The following is a 17140-nucleotide window of genomic DNA, read 5'->3' on the forward strand; positions in this document are numbered from 1 at the left end:
TGTCATAAAACAACATGTGTACTACTGTTTCATGAGAAACTATTTGTTCCGTAAGCCTTTTCCTGAAATACAATAAAATATAAAAAAAAAAATATATGACTGATCTTTGGAATATATTATTAGTGAGTTATTGGGAAATTTATGATATATGTTGAATGAGGTAACGAGAGCCTTTCACTTATTGCGGGAGTTGAAAGTTGCTAAGTTTCCCCTTCCATTCTCCCTTCTCTTATGCTATTCCTGCTTTCTACCCTACATTCCTCAACTTGAGGTATCCTAAGATGAATGTATTTGTTGACTTCTTTTCCTGTGTATACAAAATAATTAAATGTTTGGCCTTTCTTTTGCGAAGCTATCAGCATCGAAGAGAGAGAATTAAAAAGGAGATTTCCATGATAGGGTTTCATGATTAATTATGACCTTTCAAAATTTAATGCTTTCATGTATAAGTAGCAATTCTGATAATCCTTCCAAAGTTAATTAAAATTTAATGGTAATATGTAAAATACATATCAATGATTAATCTTTGAACTTCCTAGCCAGGAAACCAAACTCGACCCCTTTTAATTTTGAGTAAATAAACAGGTTCTTTAAAGGCTTAGCAAATTATTTTCCCCCCCAAAAAAATTTTTTTGACAGCAGTATCATTTAAGATGATGAGAAAATAAACGAATAAGAGATACATTGCAAATAAACTCTAATGGCAACACAAAAATAAAGTGAATCAACAATTAGTAAAAATTACATGGGCTAGATATCTAAAAGAATGTTGACAAAGGGAATTTTAAGTTCAAGTGCAAAGTGCTTCACTTTGTTTAAATAAATATCATGTTCATAGCTAGCTTTTTATTTTTCAGAAAATCATTATTTGTCTCCACCACGTGTTACAAGGAGCTCTCGTGGTGTAGTGGTTAAGCATTTGGCTGCTAACAGTAAGGTCAGTGGTTCGAATCCACCCAGCAGCTCTGTAGGAGAAAAGACAAGATGATATGCTCCTGTAAAGATTACATTCTAGGAAACCCTGTGAGGCAGTTCTACTCTGTCATATAGGGTCACTATGAGTTGGAATCAACTCGACAGCACACAACAACAGCCACGTTTTATAACTTCAACTCTGTTCTCAGACATGTAGAGATATAAAAACATTATACTCCTCTTGATGGCCAATTGTACAACAGCTTCTCTCAGTGTACTATATGTCCTTTGAAAGACACAAAAACTAATCAATACACAAAAAGGAAGCATTATAATGGGCCAAATGAAAAATAATAATAATGTTATCACTGGAATCCTAGAAAAAATTCATTTCAATCTGCCAGGACAGTCTGTAACCTGAGCTGCAAAAGTTAATTTTCAACATACTCCTTACCAAACCAAACCCATTGTTGTCAAGTCAATTCAGACTCTTAGCAACCTATAGGACAGGGTAGAACTGCCCGTTAATAACTTTTTCAAGACTCGATTGTTTTCTCCTTTGAATTTTTTGTTGATACTGTGTGTTTTCACTAATGAAGGCACGCTGATTAAAGGACCAATTCAGAATTTTTGTAATGAGTTATGGATTTATGGATTTTCATATCCATTCATCTGGGATCATGTGTGTCTCAGCGGCCCATGGACAATGTTAATCCTGCCGATATGAGTCAATGATAAAATCAGGTTTTTTTTCTTGAAAATTAGTAAAACATGAAGGGACCTGGCAATGACCGCACACACATTTTATTCTAGTCTTTTTACTATTTTTCATGAAACTTTTCAAAACATGGTGAAATGCATTCTTCCTTACTGCAGAAGCAGTACTTACAGACCAAATAAATGAAACCAAGGGATTTTTTCATCTCAGGAAAATTACTACTACAATGCTTTCTTCATTACCACAAAAGCAATACCTAGAGACAAAATAAATAAAACTAAAGGAATTTGAATCTCAGGAAAATTACCACTACTATGCATTCTTCATTATAACAAAAGAAATACTAACAGCAAAGAAGCAGAAACTGCTACCCTGGAATACTGCAGAACTGCTCACAGCAGCGCATTCTACCTGCTACATGTAGATAGAAGCAGTGATTGGCCCCTAAGATTGAATGCAGGGTAAGATTAATTTTTAGGAGTTTGAGTCTCTTCAAAAGTACCACTGCAATGCATTATTCCTTATTGGAAAGGCATTATCTACTGTTTAGAAGCTAGAAAAGAAGAGAGCCAGTAACACTTGGATGGCATAAAGGAGAACATGGCTACCATGACTGAAGACTGGCAATAGCTTACTCTTGCGATAAGTATATTCTGATGAGAATGTAGTAACTAGGAAACATAGTGAAGAGGTTTACCTCAGAAATAAAAGCAAACCTGTCAAAAGTTTAAAAAATTCACACATCTGAGAGCATCACCTAAGACAAGGCTCAAGCTACACAAAAATGAGGCTCCCACTCAGGATTTTTGAGTTTCACACATTTCAAAAGGCTCCCACGTTGAGGCTAAAAGTGTTAAAAGTAGGCTATCCCCTTTCCAAGGAACCCCAGAGGCATAAAAAGTGGGTGTGATACCATATGTCCCTCAGGTCTTGGAAGGGATAGTGTTTCCAAGGCTGTAATCTTTACAGAAACAGACTGCCACATCTTTCTCCGGCAGAGCAGCTGGCGTGTTCAAACCACCAACCTTTACGTTAGCAGCTGAGCACCTTAGCCACTGTGCCACCAGGGCTTCTAAATATGGCTCCTTACTACCAATATTGCATGACATAAATATATCTGCATGCCTCAGAAACAGTAATTCTAATTGAGGCAATTTCTAATTGCTCAAGCTGCATATATATAGTTAAATAATTCTAATTTGCATATTACTTTATAATTTATAAACATCTTATTTAAATTATATTTTTATTGCAATTATATGCTCACACATACCAAATATTTTCTTTCTTTGAGAAATATATAATTTTTAGCTACAAATATCTCCACATAAAAAAACGAAATGTGTTGCTATTGAGTTGATTTCAACTCATAGTGATCCTACAGGACAGAGTAGAACTGCCCCATAAGGTTTCCAAGGAGTGCCTGGCAGATTTGAACTGCCGACCTTTTGGTTAGCAGCTGTAGTTCTAAAGTATCTCTAAATTATTCTCACATGATTTTACTTCATTACGGCAAATGAAATACCTTAATATAAGGACATGTAGCACCTGCTAGCGTTTGGCTGCTAATCTAAAGTTTGGTGGTTCAAACCTACCCAGAGGATCTGTAGAATAAAGGCCTGACAATCTGCTTTTGTAAAGATTACAGCCAAGAAAATCCTATGGAGCAGTTCTACCTTGTAACACATGGGGTTGCCATGAGTTGGACTCGACTCGACAGCAACGGGTTTGGTTTTTGGGTTTTAGCAACTAGCATTCAAATTCTTACACTGCCATCTGAAAATTAACGCATTCCAAGCTATGATTCCTAATCCAATAAAATTAAGAAAATATCTCTGCCACCTCTAACTTAGTTGTTTTGAAATTTAAATGAGACTTTGTCAGTAATAACAGAAAAAAATAGAACATACTGTAACATATATGACATATTGTTAAAATTCAAAATCTGTGAGCCCATGAGCCAAAAAACTGTAATAACTTTACTAGGAAGTCTATTTAACAAATATCAACAGGAAATTCATTTCTTGTTAAATTATACTTTTTCCAAAAGTAAGATAATGAAAAAATTTTCCTGGATACTTACAGTTCCAGGGCGAGGATATGGAATTCTGCCCTGATAGGAAATCAGCTGATGATTAGGCCCTTCTTTGTGGGCAAAAGGTCCATTAAACACAGTCTGTATATCAGATAAATGATACACACACACTGCTGATCCTTTAAAAACTGAGCTGAAAGTAGAAAATAGAATGAGATCAATTATTTTAATTTTCTATATTGAAATACAATTTTAAAATATAGATGCTAAAGTTTGTGATAAAAAGTTGGCATGATTCATTTTGGAAAAGCTGAATATTATGATACATATGGGCAAAGTTGGAAAAACTACCATTGTTTTGAAATAAGGCATTGATACATAAGGCATTAAAATATTTAATTTATCCAGGGAGGTAGTAGATAATAATAAATCATAGAAAAGTTCCTCTCAATGTTTCCAAGAAATAGGAAAATCAAAGTCTCTCACTCTTTATCTCAGCCACAACAACAAAACAATTGATAATTGTATTAATATCTGAATTTGAATTCCAAATCACGATTAATACAACTGTTATAATTTAATCAGATAAATTAATCCCATTAATAAGAGGATACCCACCATGAATCTTTGTATTAAGATTATTTTAATGTGCGTGTTCTCACGTGTTACCATAATTATTAGCTGGAGAAGTCTAAATTGTCATTGTTTATGTACTTTCCCTACTAGTCACAGAAAAAAAAAGTGAAAGTCTGAAACAATATTTTTCAAATTACCTTTAGTCAAAATCTCATACATTTTGTTTGAAGCCTTACTAAACATTATTCCAATAGTCACTAAGGCAGATTGACTGAAACTGCCAATTTTTTGACTCACGTATTTCTCTCAAATTAGATGACTAATTGAAAAGTATTGCATTTCCATGAGAAAACAAGATATAGCATTAATCATTAGTATTAATAGAAATGACAATTCTGATTTTTTTCAATATCAAAGCTAGTGGTGTTGGGATACACAGAAACTAAGGAAATTATTTTTATTGAAATCAAAATTGTCTCAAGAATTTTGTCCTTTTTAATTTGTTCAGTTCTTTGTGAGTTGAATCAAATCTAGTCTACCTGTTAGAACAGGAGTTAAATACATCCATTAACTCTTTAAAGGACAACTTTTTAGACGTCTTGTGGGACAACTTTAAATATAATTTATAATTTGTATCCTTACAATTTTCCTTCGAATGGCTCATTGCAGTTCACAATTAAACCATCTGTCTCCCCACTAAGAAAATGCTAAAATGTTTAGATTTCCATTTTATAGTTAATTATCTAACGAAAGGGACCCGTTACATTCTATATTGGCCAAATCACAGCTAGAATATTATGCTGAATTCACAGTTAACATTCCTGATGTAAAATTTTTAGACAAGAATACGTGTAGGAAAGGATGAGAATATGGTGAATTTTCCTGAAATACATGATAATTGGGATTGGGCATCAGAAACTAGAAGACATAAAACCTATTATCAAATATATGAAACACTGTCATACAGAACATGTAAATTGGTTCTGTTTTGTTAGTTTCTAAGTAGTCATCATTTTAGATTGCCTGAGAAGTAACAAGTATTTTTAATAGAAATGTCAATATTTTTATTTGAATCATGAGTTTTCAAATGATTTCCTTAAAATAAAATATTCTGTACATTTTATTCTTGCATTGTAATTCACATCTTCCTTTCTTTAAGAAAAACAGCATATAATCATTACAAATACTCTTGCACAAAACTCTATTGAAAGGTTAGTTTGGCTCAAATGTATTTTGGTAATCAGGCAAAAGTAAATAAAGATGAATATCTATATCCCAAATGTTACATAAAATTACAAGTTGAATAGAAGAATGCATTTTAAATAATTACTAATGTCCAAAAAAGTATATTGTTTAACTTATAAAATGTAATTGTTTAATAATTACCTTGATGTTGTAAAAATGCCATATACTAATGTAGTCCTTGGATTATCAGTTTCCAGCAGAAACACATCCTCTATATAAGGGAAAATATCATTATGTTAAGGTTCCTAAATAGTAACCTACCCTACAGAAATAATTTCAACTACAGAAAGTGTTATTTCAAAATATATTCCTGCAGCATCTTTATAATTTGGTCAAGGCACTGGGTAAAGTAAATAAGCCTTAGTAACCATATGGAAACCACGCTAACAAAAAGGTACAATGGTATATAATATGTACTACCACCATGAAACCTCAAAACTATATACAGTAATATAATAAAAATATTAATATGATTGTCTTTGGTAGCAAAACTATAAAAATGTTACTGTTTCTTCTTTGCTCCTGTATTTTCTAAATATCAATTACTGATAATACATTAATTTTTAATTTAAAAATATAATTTTTTTCTTTACCTAGGATTAAAAGTTGGGATATGGAAGAAAACTTTTTCATAGTGACTTTCTCTTTATGCATTCACTCCTCACTTATTGACATGGTTACGTTCCAAAGACCAGGTCGTTATGTGAAAATTGGCATTATGTCAAAATGGAGGATGATCACATCAGATCACAAAATGGAGGACAACTATATCATTACATAACTGCCAAATTACATCATTATGTAACTGCCAAACCACTGAGAATCATGGCCCAGCCAGGATGACATATAACCTTAACCATCACAGCCAATATTACTCTTGCCTCGCAACTTGATGTTCATTACTGCTAGACATACATTGTTAATGCACAAAACAGTTGGATAATAGATTTTTTACTATTGTTGTAAATGCAAATTGTTGGATAACAAGATAGTCAATAAGTGAGGAATAGGTGTAGGTGTATAAGACTTTTTTGGGGGCAATGGGAGCTTATGATCAAAATTGAGTGAGACTCTTATTTAATCAATTGTTCCTCTAACAACAAGAAGTTTAATGAATATTAAGGCAATGGCAAAAGTATGGATAGTAAGGTTTAATAACAAATACTAGAACCTGAAGTATATTTTTGCTACAAAACCTAAATTAATAATCAATTTTCAGGATTATAAGAAAGGGTCTGAATTTAGTGACAATTTGGCAAATAGGATTCCAGATGAATACAAAGAAAGCTGTACTTATCTTTAATTAATAATGAACTTGGGACCTCTTAAGCAATTAAAAAACTAATAACCACTAGCCTTTCAACATTTCATTGGGCAAATCTGCTGCAAAAGACCTCTTTAAAGTGTTTAAAAGTAAAGAAGTCACTCTGAGGACTAACGTGCGCCTGGCGCAAGCCATAGTATTTTCAATTACCTCATATGCATGCAAAAGCTGGACAATGAATAAGTAAAATCAAATTGATGCTTTTGAATTACGGTTTTGGCGAAGAATATTGACTATACCATGGACTGCCAGAAGAAGGGACAAATCTGTCTTGGAAGAAGTACAACTAGAATACTCCTTAGAAGCAAGGTTGGCGAGACTTTATGTCATGTACTTTGGACATGTTATCAGAAGGGACCAGTCCTTGGAGAAGGACATCATGCTTGGTAAGTTGAGGGTCAGCGAAAAGGAGGAAGACCCTCAACGAGATGGACTGACACAGTGGCTGCGACAATGGGCTCAAGCATAACAATGATTGTGAGAAGGGCACAGGACCAGGCAGTGTTTCGTTCTGTTGTAGGTAGGGTCACTATGAGTCGGAACTGACTAGATGACACCTAACAACAAGCCTTTCAATATGTCAGCAAAGGCTTACAATACCTAGCTTTCCCTAAACAACAAGAAAGGCCAAACCATTCTAAGTCACTGTAACATAAACATACTTGTAAATGACTTTGGGGAAATAATGAGTGATTAGGCTATATCACAAAATGATGTTTAGAACTATTTCCTACAAAAGCTGATACAGAAACATTTGTTTCCACGATCAACACAATGGCATTTGAGGAGACCAAATACGTATTTCAGTTTTATAACTTATAAAACCACTAATTTTTCCATACTGTAATTTTTTTTATTGTTTATCTCATCACCTACCTCAAGACCTGAGGATAACCAGTATTATACATTTTAATGCATTAAGGCAAAGGAAAAATAATTTCTAAGTGTTAATTAGTAAATGTGATACTATGATGTATACCAAATTATTCTGATTAAAAAGAGAACTGTTCCTTTGTAGGGAGGAATTACACTGTAAGGCCTTAGTTGACATGGAAAAGGCAAGCCTCCTCATTTCAGGCAGAGAATACTTAGTCCCAAGGTCACCAAGGCAGAACTAAGATAAGAGCAAAAGTCTCCTAATTTCTAGTTTGATACTTTTCCGTCTAACCTCTATTCTGTCCATTAGGTGCAACAGGAAAATGTACAGCTGTATTTTCATACAAACTGATTTCAAATTAGAATATTAGTATTGTAATATAGATGAAATACATATTAATCTATAAAAGCCCAAACATATCATTAGCTATCTATAAATTTTACAAGCATCACACACACGTATATTTGTTCATATATCACGATGAATGCAACGAACTACATGTTTCAGCAGTGCACTCAGCAGCAAAACTGATAAAAATACTTAATGAAAATTTATGAACAGTATCCAGATCATTAATCCAAATTGGCACATTATTTATACTGAAAATATCCAGTTTATTGAAATATATAAAAGTTTCAAGCTCTTTTTCTAAACATTTTTCAATCTCACAACTATATACCTAATTCATCAAAATGTGTTTCTGGGCCATCTTCATCCATTACTGAGCATACCAGCCTCGCTTTCAAGAACGTGGTCCACTTGTTGACAAGGCTACGCAATCCACCAGTGTCATTCTGAAAACATTTTGTAAACACAATCAAATTGAGTAAATTCAACTGTGACTCGTATTACTTGGGCGTTTGCTATAATGCTGAAGGATGAGAATGTTAATCCCCACATTTGTACAACAATATTTAAAGAATATTTAAGATACACAGTATCATTTTACAAAACAGCTATAGTTATAATATTATTCTCTTATAGTATGGTATCAGCTGGAAATGTCTCAAATTAATTTCATAAATATATGCCCTAAAGGTTTTAATTTTAATCATGCATGTTAGAAATATTCAAAAATATTATGGACAATATATAATTTAATTTGCCTTTTGTTGATTATCTACAACGTGAGCATAAATTATTGTATACAGCAAATTCTACTTGCAAATTCTAATGTAGTCAGGAGAGTGGGTTTGTCCTTAAACCAAATGGTCCCTAATAGTTCTTCCTTTTATTTCTGTGTGTAATCAGATAATCCTCAGTATTTCTAATCAAATGCTTTAATATACTTGTTTCTCTGGCAGGGGTAGGCAAACGGCATTCATATCATTCACAAATACTCTCTGGGTAAAATAGTTATGATTTTTTTTTTTAACTGTGCCTAGAGGCCTTTCCTCCTTTCTCCTGGCTTTGCTGCCTTGTCCCAAATGGTTGAGAAGTAGCTGATCTCCACAATCAGTACAGTAATGCAATATTGAAAGATAAACTATTTTAAACACTAAATCCTTTAAGAAATGCCCTTGCACAGATGGTGCTAATCATAAATAAATAAGAAAAGACTATAAAACTCCAGTATGGGATAACATGGTGACTTTTTTTGAGCTTCTACTTATAATTACTGTTTGTACACAGAACTTTTTTGTTAGGTAATAATTAAAACTGTATTTTAATAAAGCATTTCTTAATTTTCACTATTGTTAACAGTTCTTCAATAGTTGTATTTTATTAAAATTTATCTGTATTTTATTAACAAAAAAGTTTTGTTTCTTTTGGTAATATACATTTTAGCTATTCATTTTAATACTAATGCAATGAATGAAAAAGCAAAAATTATTCAAAACTATATATTTTCACAACTGTATATTTGCTTAACACCACAACAAAAATATGTCCTTAAATTATTTTTTTGACTGAAATAGAGTACACTTATCTTATGTGGTTATAAATAAACATTATATAGAAAATGTCTCCTTTCAATATCTTATTAATTTATAACAGTAGACAATAAAAGCAGGAGGATAAAGTATAGGAAAAATAAAACATATGCATATAGCTTGAATTGCTTAGTCCTTCTTTAGATTGGAACAACATAATACTTACAGGACATATTCTAGCAATCATGGAATGAATCTGTTTGGTACTCCTGCTATTATCAGTCAGTTTCTCTTTGAAAAAGAAGTACACCTTAGCATCATTTGGATCTGTGCCATCTGGGATGATGTGTGCATCCACAAACATAGGTTCTGTAAAAAAATATACAGCCTATATATACTCATGATGAAAGTCCATCTACAGTTCATTCAAGCAGACCACAGGAACATGCCTTTTCCATCTATGATGCAGAAGAACAATGCAATGTTCATAGGCAAATATCTAAGAGCAGTAATTGTATTTACTCAACCTAGCACATTTGGAATGTCAAGTACCACAAAGTATACCTATAATATAATAGCTTAAGCTATTTTTCTCTGCCTGTAATACATTCTGAAAGTGCAGTAATTGCAAAAATTCTTTGGCACTGATGAGTTTAAAAAAATTGAAAACTTTTCTACCAGTTATTTCCCATGGAATCTGGTGGTCTTTTTATTAAAAAAAAAAAAAAGGTTTGTTATTCAAAGTATGGTTTTCAATCTAGTGCACGTAAACTCAAATTCACTGAAGCAGAATGAGGAGCTGGGAGTCCAAGGTCTGAAAAACACATTTTCTTAAAATACAGCATATGAAATGAAGGGGAAACTTTTCAGGGAAACAAATTCAGTCATTTGAAGAAATAGAGGGTTTCCTTATTTCAAGAACAAAACAACTTTCAGAACACTATTTCCAGATGTACTGGAGGAATAATTTCAAGAAATAAATGGACAATCAACGCTTTCTTGTGCTGGCCTATCAGTGAAATAAGATGCTTAAATGTGGTGATTCATGCTTAACTGTGAAGTGAACTTAAATGTGAAGTGAACTGCCAAATTCAGGGTCAGTTAGAAATTTTCCCCAAGGTGAAATGTCAAGAATCTTAGTGGTTTCTTCCTCCTCTTAAACTACAGCACTGATTGGAATCATACAGTAAATTCAAATGAGCGCTTTGACGCTGTGAATTCCATGTGACTCTAAGAACTGGAAACAACTGAACACTGATAATTATACAGTTATCATACCTATGATTGGCATTAAATATTAGGAAAATTTATAGTAAAGTAGTATGCACTAGTTTTGTAATTTATAGAATCCAGGCATAAAAAATATGAGTTTCTGAATATTGCCTATTCATTATATCTAAATGTCAAAAATTTAGGATACATTTTACATTTGGCATTATTAAAAATATTTAAGCAGACTAAGTGTAGCAAAACGCATATTTAATTGTAATGTCTTACAATTAAACAACTGGAGAAGATGTTGGATTTCTTCTCTTTCAGAGTCATGTTTGAGTACTGGTTAGTATGATGACCATCACTGTCGCTTTTATTTATTCATGTATCCTACGAGAATTCTTTGATAATTAACAAAATAAGGAGTTGAAATATGAACCAAGGGCTTTATTTAAATTATTTATTTATTTTAAATATTTTAAATCATGATGTACAGAATTATTATTAATCATGTCATGATCTGGTATTTTCATTTTTTAAACAGTTTTACCTAATTTCAACATGATACTAAAAAAAAATGCAGAAAATGCTGTCTTACCACTTAGCCATTTAGAATTGTGTTGATCAGTTCTGACTGCATTCCTCTTAGTTAAACTTCGAAAGATAGCAGCATCTGTCCCCATGAAATCTATATACATTCCAGAGAAAAGCTCCTCATCTATGAAAAAGTAAAAAATGTCAACACAATCTTTAACGTGTCTTTAAAGTTGTAGAAATTGAAGAGAGTTTATTTATAGTAGATTATCACACATATTATTGAGTCTTTACAGTTAGTTTCCAATGTCCACCAAAAAAAATATAAAATTTAACCTATTCTCATTATTGCCCATATTTTTACCACTACATTTAAAAAAAATCAAACCTTAAAACAATGTTACTCTATATATAAAGGAAAATTCCTCTGCCAGCACTTAGTAATACTAAATATGAATGCTTATATCAGACTTATCAGAAATGGCAGAAATGATATATGTCTAAAAGATAACAAAATAATTTAGTTATCATAATTTTAAACGAATTTAAAAAACACAATAATAATTAGAAAACTTGATTTCTAATCTTGGTATCATTAACAAACCTGAGAATTAAGGCTAAGTAATTTAACGGCTCTGAATTTCAGTGTTCTTCTCTGTAAAATATGGGGATTAAATTATGATTTCAGAAGTTCTCATTGCATATTAAAAATTACATGATTTTACTAAATAGTTTGAATATAATATTTTATTATTGTTATTATTCATGACATAGAGGGCACATTAAAATTGTCAAAATAATATTATGGATTAAAGGATTTAACTATTAAAGGTATATGTTTTGATATTTTGTGCTAGAAGCTTTCTATTAAGATAAATGAAGTTACTTTTTCAAATGCAATTAAACCATTAAAAATAGAACAGAGAGAAAAGAAAATAAATTTAAAAACTACGTTAAAGTGTCATTATTAATGACAGAATCAAATATTTGAATCTCTGTATACATAACACTGAACATTTATTTAGCTTACTTGTTAGGATCTACCCTGGTGGTGTAGTGGTTAAGTGCTATGGCTGCTAACCAAAAGGCTGGCAGTTCAAATCTACCAGGTGCTCCTTGGAAGCTCTATGGGGTAGTTCTACTCTGTCCTATAGGGTCACTATGAGTTAGAATTAACTCAATGGCAACAGGTGTGTTTTTGGTTTTTTGTATTAATTTTTATCCTAGTAGGAGCAGTAGGCATTCAATCGGTAAGAAGCAATGTGACTCTTGAGTATAAAACAGTAGCTAAATATCTATTTTAAAAAGAATCAAATTTATCAGGTCTGGCCTACTGAAGTGCTCTGCAGCTGTGTTCTTTGACTAATGTTCTAGGATTACTCCCTGGGCTACTTTCAGATTGTGGTCATCTTGGCAGGACTGGGACATTTTGAAGCACTGTAGGCTCATTGTTTAGTAATAAGCAATACCAGTTGGCCCAGGATAGAATGGAGAATGGAATGTTTCTGGTAAGTGCTCACTAGGACATGAACTGGACCCCTACTGGTTAACAAACAGCTATGACCACCATTGTGGCACTCAGCTCTCCTTCCTACTAGGCATCCTTAGGAAAAGATTATAAGGAGATAACAAAATTGTACAAGAAGGCATTTTTGAGCAACTTCCTTGAAATTCATGAACATTTGTGAAGCATCAGCACACGTGTAATTTGACTGTTAAATTGATATACTTTGTAATTAATTATTTCACATTTTTGTTATAGTTTATTACCCACAAAACAGTGAGTTATGAGTTCCTGCTGTTTAATAGATTGATTAGCACAGCTATAAGAATTCTCATATCTGTTTCCAGGAATAAAAAGAAAAAAAAAAAACAACACTCAAGGGTTAGTGTATGGGAGAGAGGGCCAATTCTAATCCTACTGCATACCACTGTATTAGTTATATCTTAAGCATTACAAAAACCTGCATGTCTAATTGGCTTCATTTCCTGTCATAAATTATCAATAAATTGACAAGTTATGACATTTCTGCTTTATTTTGTGTTAAATATTTAATTAATTTAATTTTAGAAAGAATTATGCTTGAGAGGAGGGATTTTTTTTTCTTTTCTTCAGAATTTCTTTGCAGGGCATAATGCAAAGATAAATGCATGCCTTTTAACGTTAATCCAAAAATATTTTGCTTTCCAATTTTACTTCCACTGACCAGAAAATCCTTATGAGGTTTTTGACAGATTCTTTAAGAGCCATCATCATCCAATTTTTTTATGTACTGTAACAATTACTAAAAATAGCAACAGTACACTTGCACAACGAGTTAGATGCCACAGCTATATTGCGAAATTTAGAATTCTTCTAGTTCTCAGTATTTCTTGGAACTTAAACAGACAGAAGTATTCTAGCCAAACTTTGTTACTTAGCCCATTACAAAAGAACAGAAATGATAAATCCATACTTGGTAAAAGTAAGATTTCAAACTACACAAATAAGACATCGCTGAAATAAGACATCGTTGGAGATGATTTTAGAGGAACAATCAATGGGACAAATAAAATGATAAAAATAAATTTATAGAGGTTTCTACTCTTTTCACTTTCAATTTTTAAGGTAAGCGAATTATTTAATCACTTACTTTGATAGTACAGATTATAATGTTGATCAAAACAGTAAAAGATAGTATAGGAACATGAGCATAGAAACTGAAGTCTCAGGTCCTCAAAAAATCAGGAAGGCCAATATATAACTCTCAATTTGTACACAAATTCAGTTCTCTAATGGCAAGACTATTAAAGGGCATTCCACAATTTAACAAGAAAATGTATGATGTCTTTCTCTAGTCATTTTTTATTTTCAACAATATTCAATTAGATAAAGCTCCAGTATTGCTGGCTAACAGATTTTAAAGTTTATTTTTTAACATTTAACTTGAACAAAGTGAAAACTGTTTTTGTATAAACTTAGCTATGATGACACATATTATACAGTTCCTATAATCCATTAAAGCCATTGCCATCAAGTCAATTCCAATTCACAGCAGCTCTATAGGACAGAATAGAACTGCTGCGTAGGGTTTCCAAGGAGCTGCTGGTGAATTCAAACTGCCCACTTTTGGTGAGCAGCTGAGCTCTTAACCACTGTGCCAGGGGAATAAAAATTCCTTCCTAATAAAGAAAAGACTTTCCAACACACTGTTTCTGTTAAATAATATTTGGAAAATTATCTGAAAAGACCCGGTATCAGACACAGCTGGATATGTTGCAGTATCAAAGCTTTCTAACATTTTGTCCAAATGATACACGTTTTTGCTCTGTCCTACTCAATTTGAATGACCATATAGATATTCACCATGTTCACTGGATAACTTCGAACCTCACACTTCAGTCACTGCTGGGCATTGTTGTTGTTGCTGCTAGGTGCTATCCATTCGGTTCTGACTTAAGCAAACGCACGCACAACAGAACAAAACATAGCCCGATCCTGCACCATCCTTATAATTATTGCTATGTTTAAGTCCATTTTTGTAGCCACTATGTTAATCCATCACACTGAAGGTTGTCTTGGTTATCTAGTGATGCTATAACAGAAATACCACAAATGGATGGCTTCAACAAAGAGAAGCTTATTCTCTCACAGTCCGGTAGGCTAGAAGTCCACTCAGGGTGCCAGCTCCAAGACAAGGATTTCTCTCTCTGTAGGCTCTGGAGGCAGGTCCCTGTCATCAGTCTTCCCTTGGTCTGGGAGCAACTCAGTGCAGGAACCTCAGGTCCAAAGGACACACTCTGCTCCTAGCACTGCTTTCTTGGTGGTATAATGTCCCAGAAAGGGGCTGTAGTGCTGCTGCTGTCACTTTTGAGTGGTGCCTGCATATCTCACAGAACCATCTGATCATAAGGAACTCCCTATGAGGCAATAGGTACAGACTGGGAGATGGAAGGTAATGTGACAGGAGTGGAGACCATGGGCATTCAGGCCACTTCCTCATGCAACTTACTGTGCCTTCAGGTCCTTCTTGAGCCCGATCTCATATATACCACTTCCATTTAATGATGGAGTGCTGCTGTGCACGTCCACCTTTATGACTCTGTGGGCCAGACAACACCCAGTTCATGATGGGCAGTTCAGGCTGCATGGTGACTTGGTGTCCCATGGTTAAGCGTTCAGTCGCTACTAAAGCTCAGTAATAAGCCAAAAGCTGTTTCTCACAAGGAGAATAGTTATCTGCAGAGGATGGCAGGGCTTTGCTCCAAAATCCTAAGGAGAGCACTGTGATTCACCAATAGGGAACTGCCAAAGACTCCAAACAGCATCTCTATCTGCCACTGACACTTCAAGCACCATTGGATCAGCCGGATCATATGGCCCAAGTGACAAAGCACCTTGAACAGCAGCCTGAACCTGTTGCAGAGCCTTCTCTTATTCTGGGCCCCACTCAAAACTAGTAGCTTTTTGAGTCACTTGATAAATAGGCCAGAGTAGCACACCCAAATGAGGAACATGTTGCCTCCAAAATCCAAACTGGCCCACTAGGCATTGTGCCTCCTTTTTAGTTGTGGGAGCAGCCAGATGCAATAACTTATCCTTCACTTTAGAGGGAATATCTTGGCATGCCCCACACCACTGGACCCCTAGAAATTTCACTGAGATGGAACGAGCTTGAATTTTTGTGGAGTTTATTTCCCACCTTTTAGCCAACAAATATTTTACCAATAAGTCCAGAGTCATTGACACTTCTTCCTTACTAGGTCCAATCAACATAATGTCATCAATGTAATGGACCAGGGTGATGTCTTGTGGAAGGGAAAGGCAATCAAGGTCCCTGCGCGCTAAATTATGACATAGGGCTGGAGAGTTGCTGTAGCCCTGAGGTAGGCAACTGAAGGTGTATTGCTGGCCTAGGCAGCTGAAGGCAAACTGCTTCTGATGGTCCTTCAAAACAAGTATGGAGAAAAAGGCATTAGCCAGATCAACAGCCGCATATCAGGTACCAGGAGATGTATTAATTTGCTCAAGCAATGAAACTACATCTGGAAGAGCAGCTGCAATTGGAGTCACCACCTGATTAAGTTTTTGATAATCTACTATCATTCTCTAAGATCCATCTGTTGTTTGCACAGGCCAAATAGGCAAGTTGAATGGGGATGTGGTGGGAATCACCACCACCGTATCCTTCAAGTCCTTGATGGTGGCAGTAATCTCTGCAATCCCTCCAGGAATGTAGTATTGCTTTTGGTTTACTATTTTCCTAGGTAGGAACAGTTCTAATGGCTTCCACTTGGTTTTTCCCACCATAATAGCCCTTACTCTATTTGTCAGGGATCCAATGCGGGGGTTCTGCCAGTTGCTGAGTATATCTATTCCAATTATGCATTCTGGAACTGGGGAAATCACTATAGGATGTGTTCGGGGACCCACTGGACCTACCATGAGATGGACATGAGCCAAGACTCCATTAATAACCTGACCTCCATATGCCCGCACTCTGACTGGTGGGCCATAGTAACATTTTGGGTCTTCTGGAATTAGTGTCAGTTCAGAGCCAGTATCGAATAATCCCAGAAAAGTCTGATTATTTCCTTTTCCCCAGTGAACAGTCACTCTTGTAAAAGGCTGTAGATCCCTTTGGGGAAGTCTGGGGGAAAGATTAACAGTAAAAATTTTGGGCAGTGTGTTGGAGTCCTTCCTCAAGGGGATCCGGCCTCCCCTTCATTCAAGGGGTTGTGAGTCATTAAACTTGCTCAAATCTGGGAATTGATTGAGGGACCGTGACTCTCTACTTGTTAGACTGTTGTTCACCTGACCTAGAGTTCATCCGTTTGTACAGATCAAGTA

At 34.3% G+C, this 17140-nt stretch overlaps 1 protein-coding gene across 2 annotated transcripts in view; it reads right to left on the bottom strand.

Annotated features, from left to right (window-relative positions):
• The window catches only part of SEMA3C (semaphorin 3C), a 194911-nt gene that overhangs the window by 62482 nt on the left and 115289 nt on the right, over window positions 1-17140 (bottom strand). For both annotated transcript variants that reach the window (XM_004381469.1, XM_023736040.1), the window contains 5 exons: window positions 11375-11494; window positions 9791-9933; window positions 8370-8484; window positions 5631-5700; window positions 3717-3861 (listed from right to left, as the gene is read on the bottom strand). In XM_004381469.1, the coding sequence (XP_004381526.1) occupies window positions 3717-3861; window positions 5631-5700; window positions 8370-8484; window positions 9791-9933; window positions 11375-11494 (593 nt within the window). The remainder of the gene's footprint in view (window positions 1-3716; window positions 3862-5630; window positions 5701-8369; window positions 8485-9790; window positions 9934-11374; window positions 11495-17140) is intronic.

Source organism: Trichechus manatus, unplaced genomic scaffold (genome assembly GCF_000243295.1).
Source record: "Trichechus manatus latirostris isolate Lorelei unplaced genomic scaffold, TriManLat1.0 scaffold00085, whole genome shotgun sequence".
Taxonomy (NCBI): domain Eukaryota; kingdom Metazoa; phylum Chordata; class Mammalia; order Sirenia; family Trichechidae; genus Trichechus; species Trichechus manatus.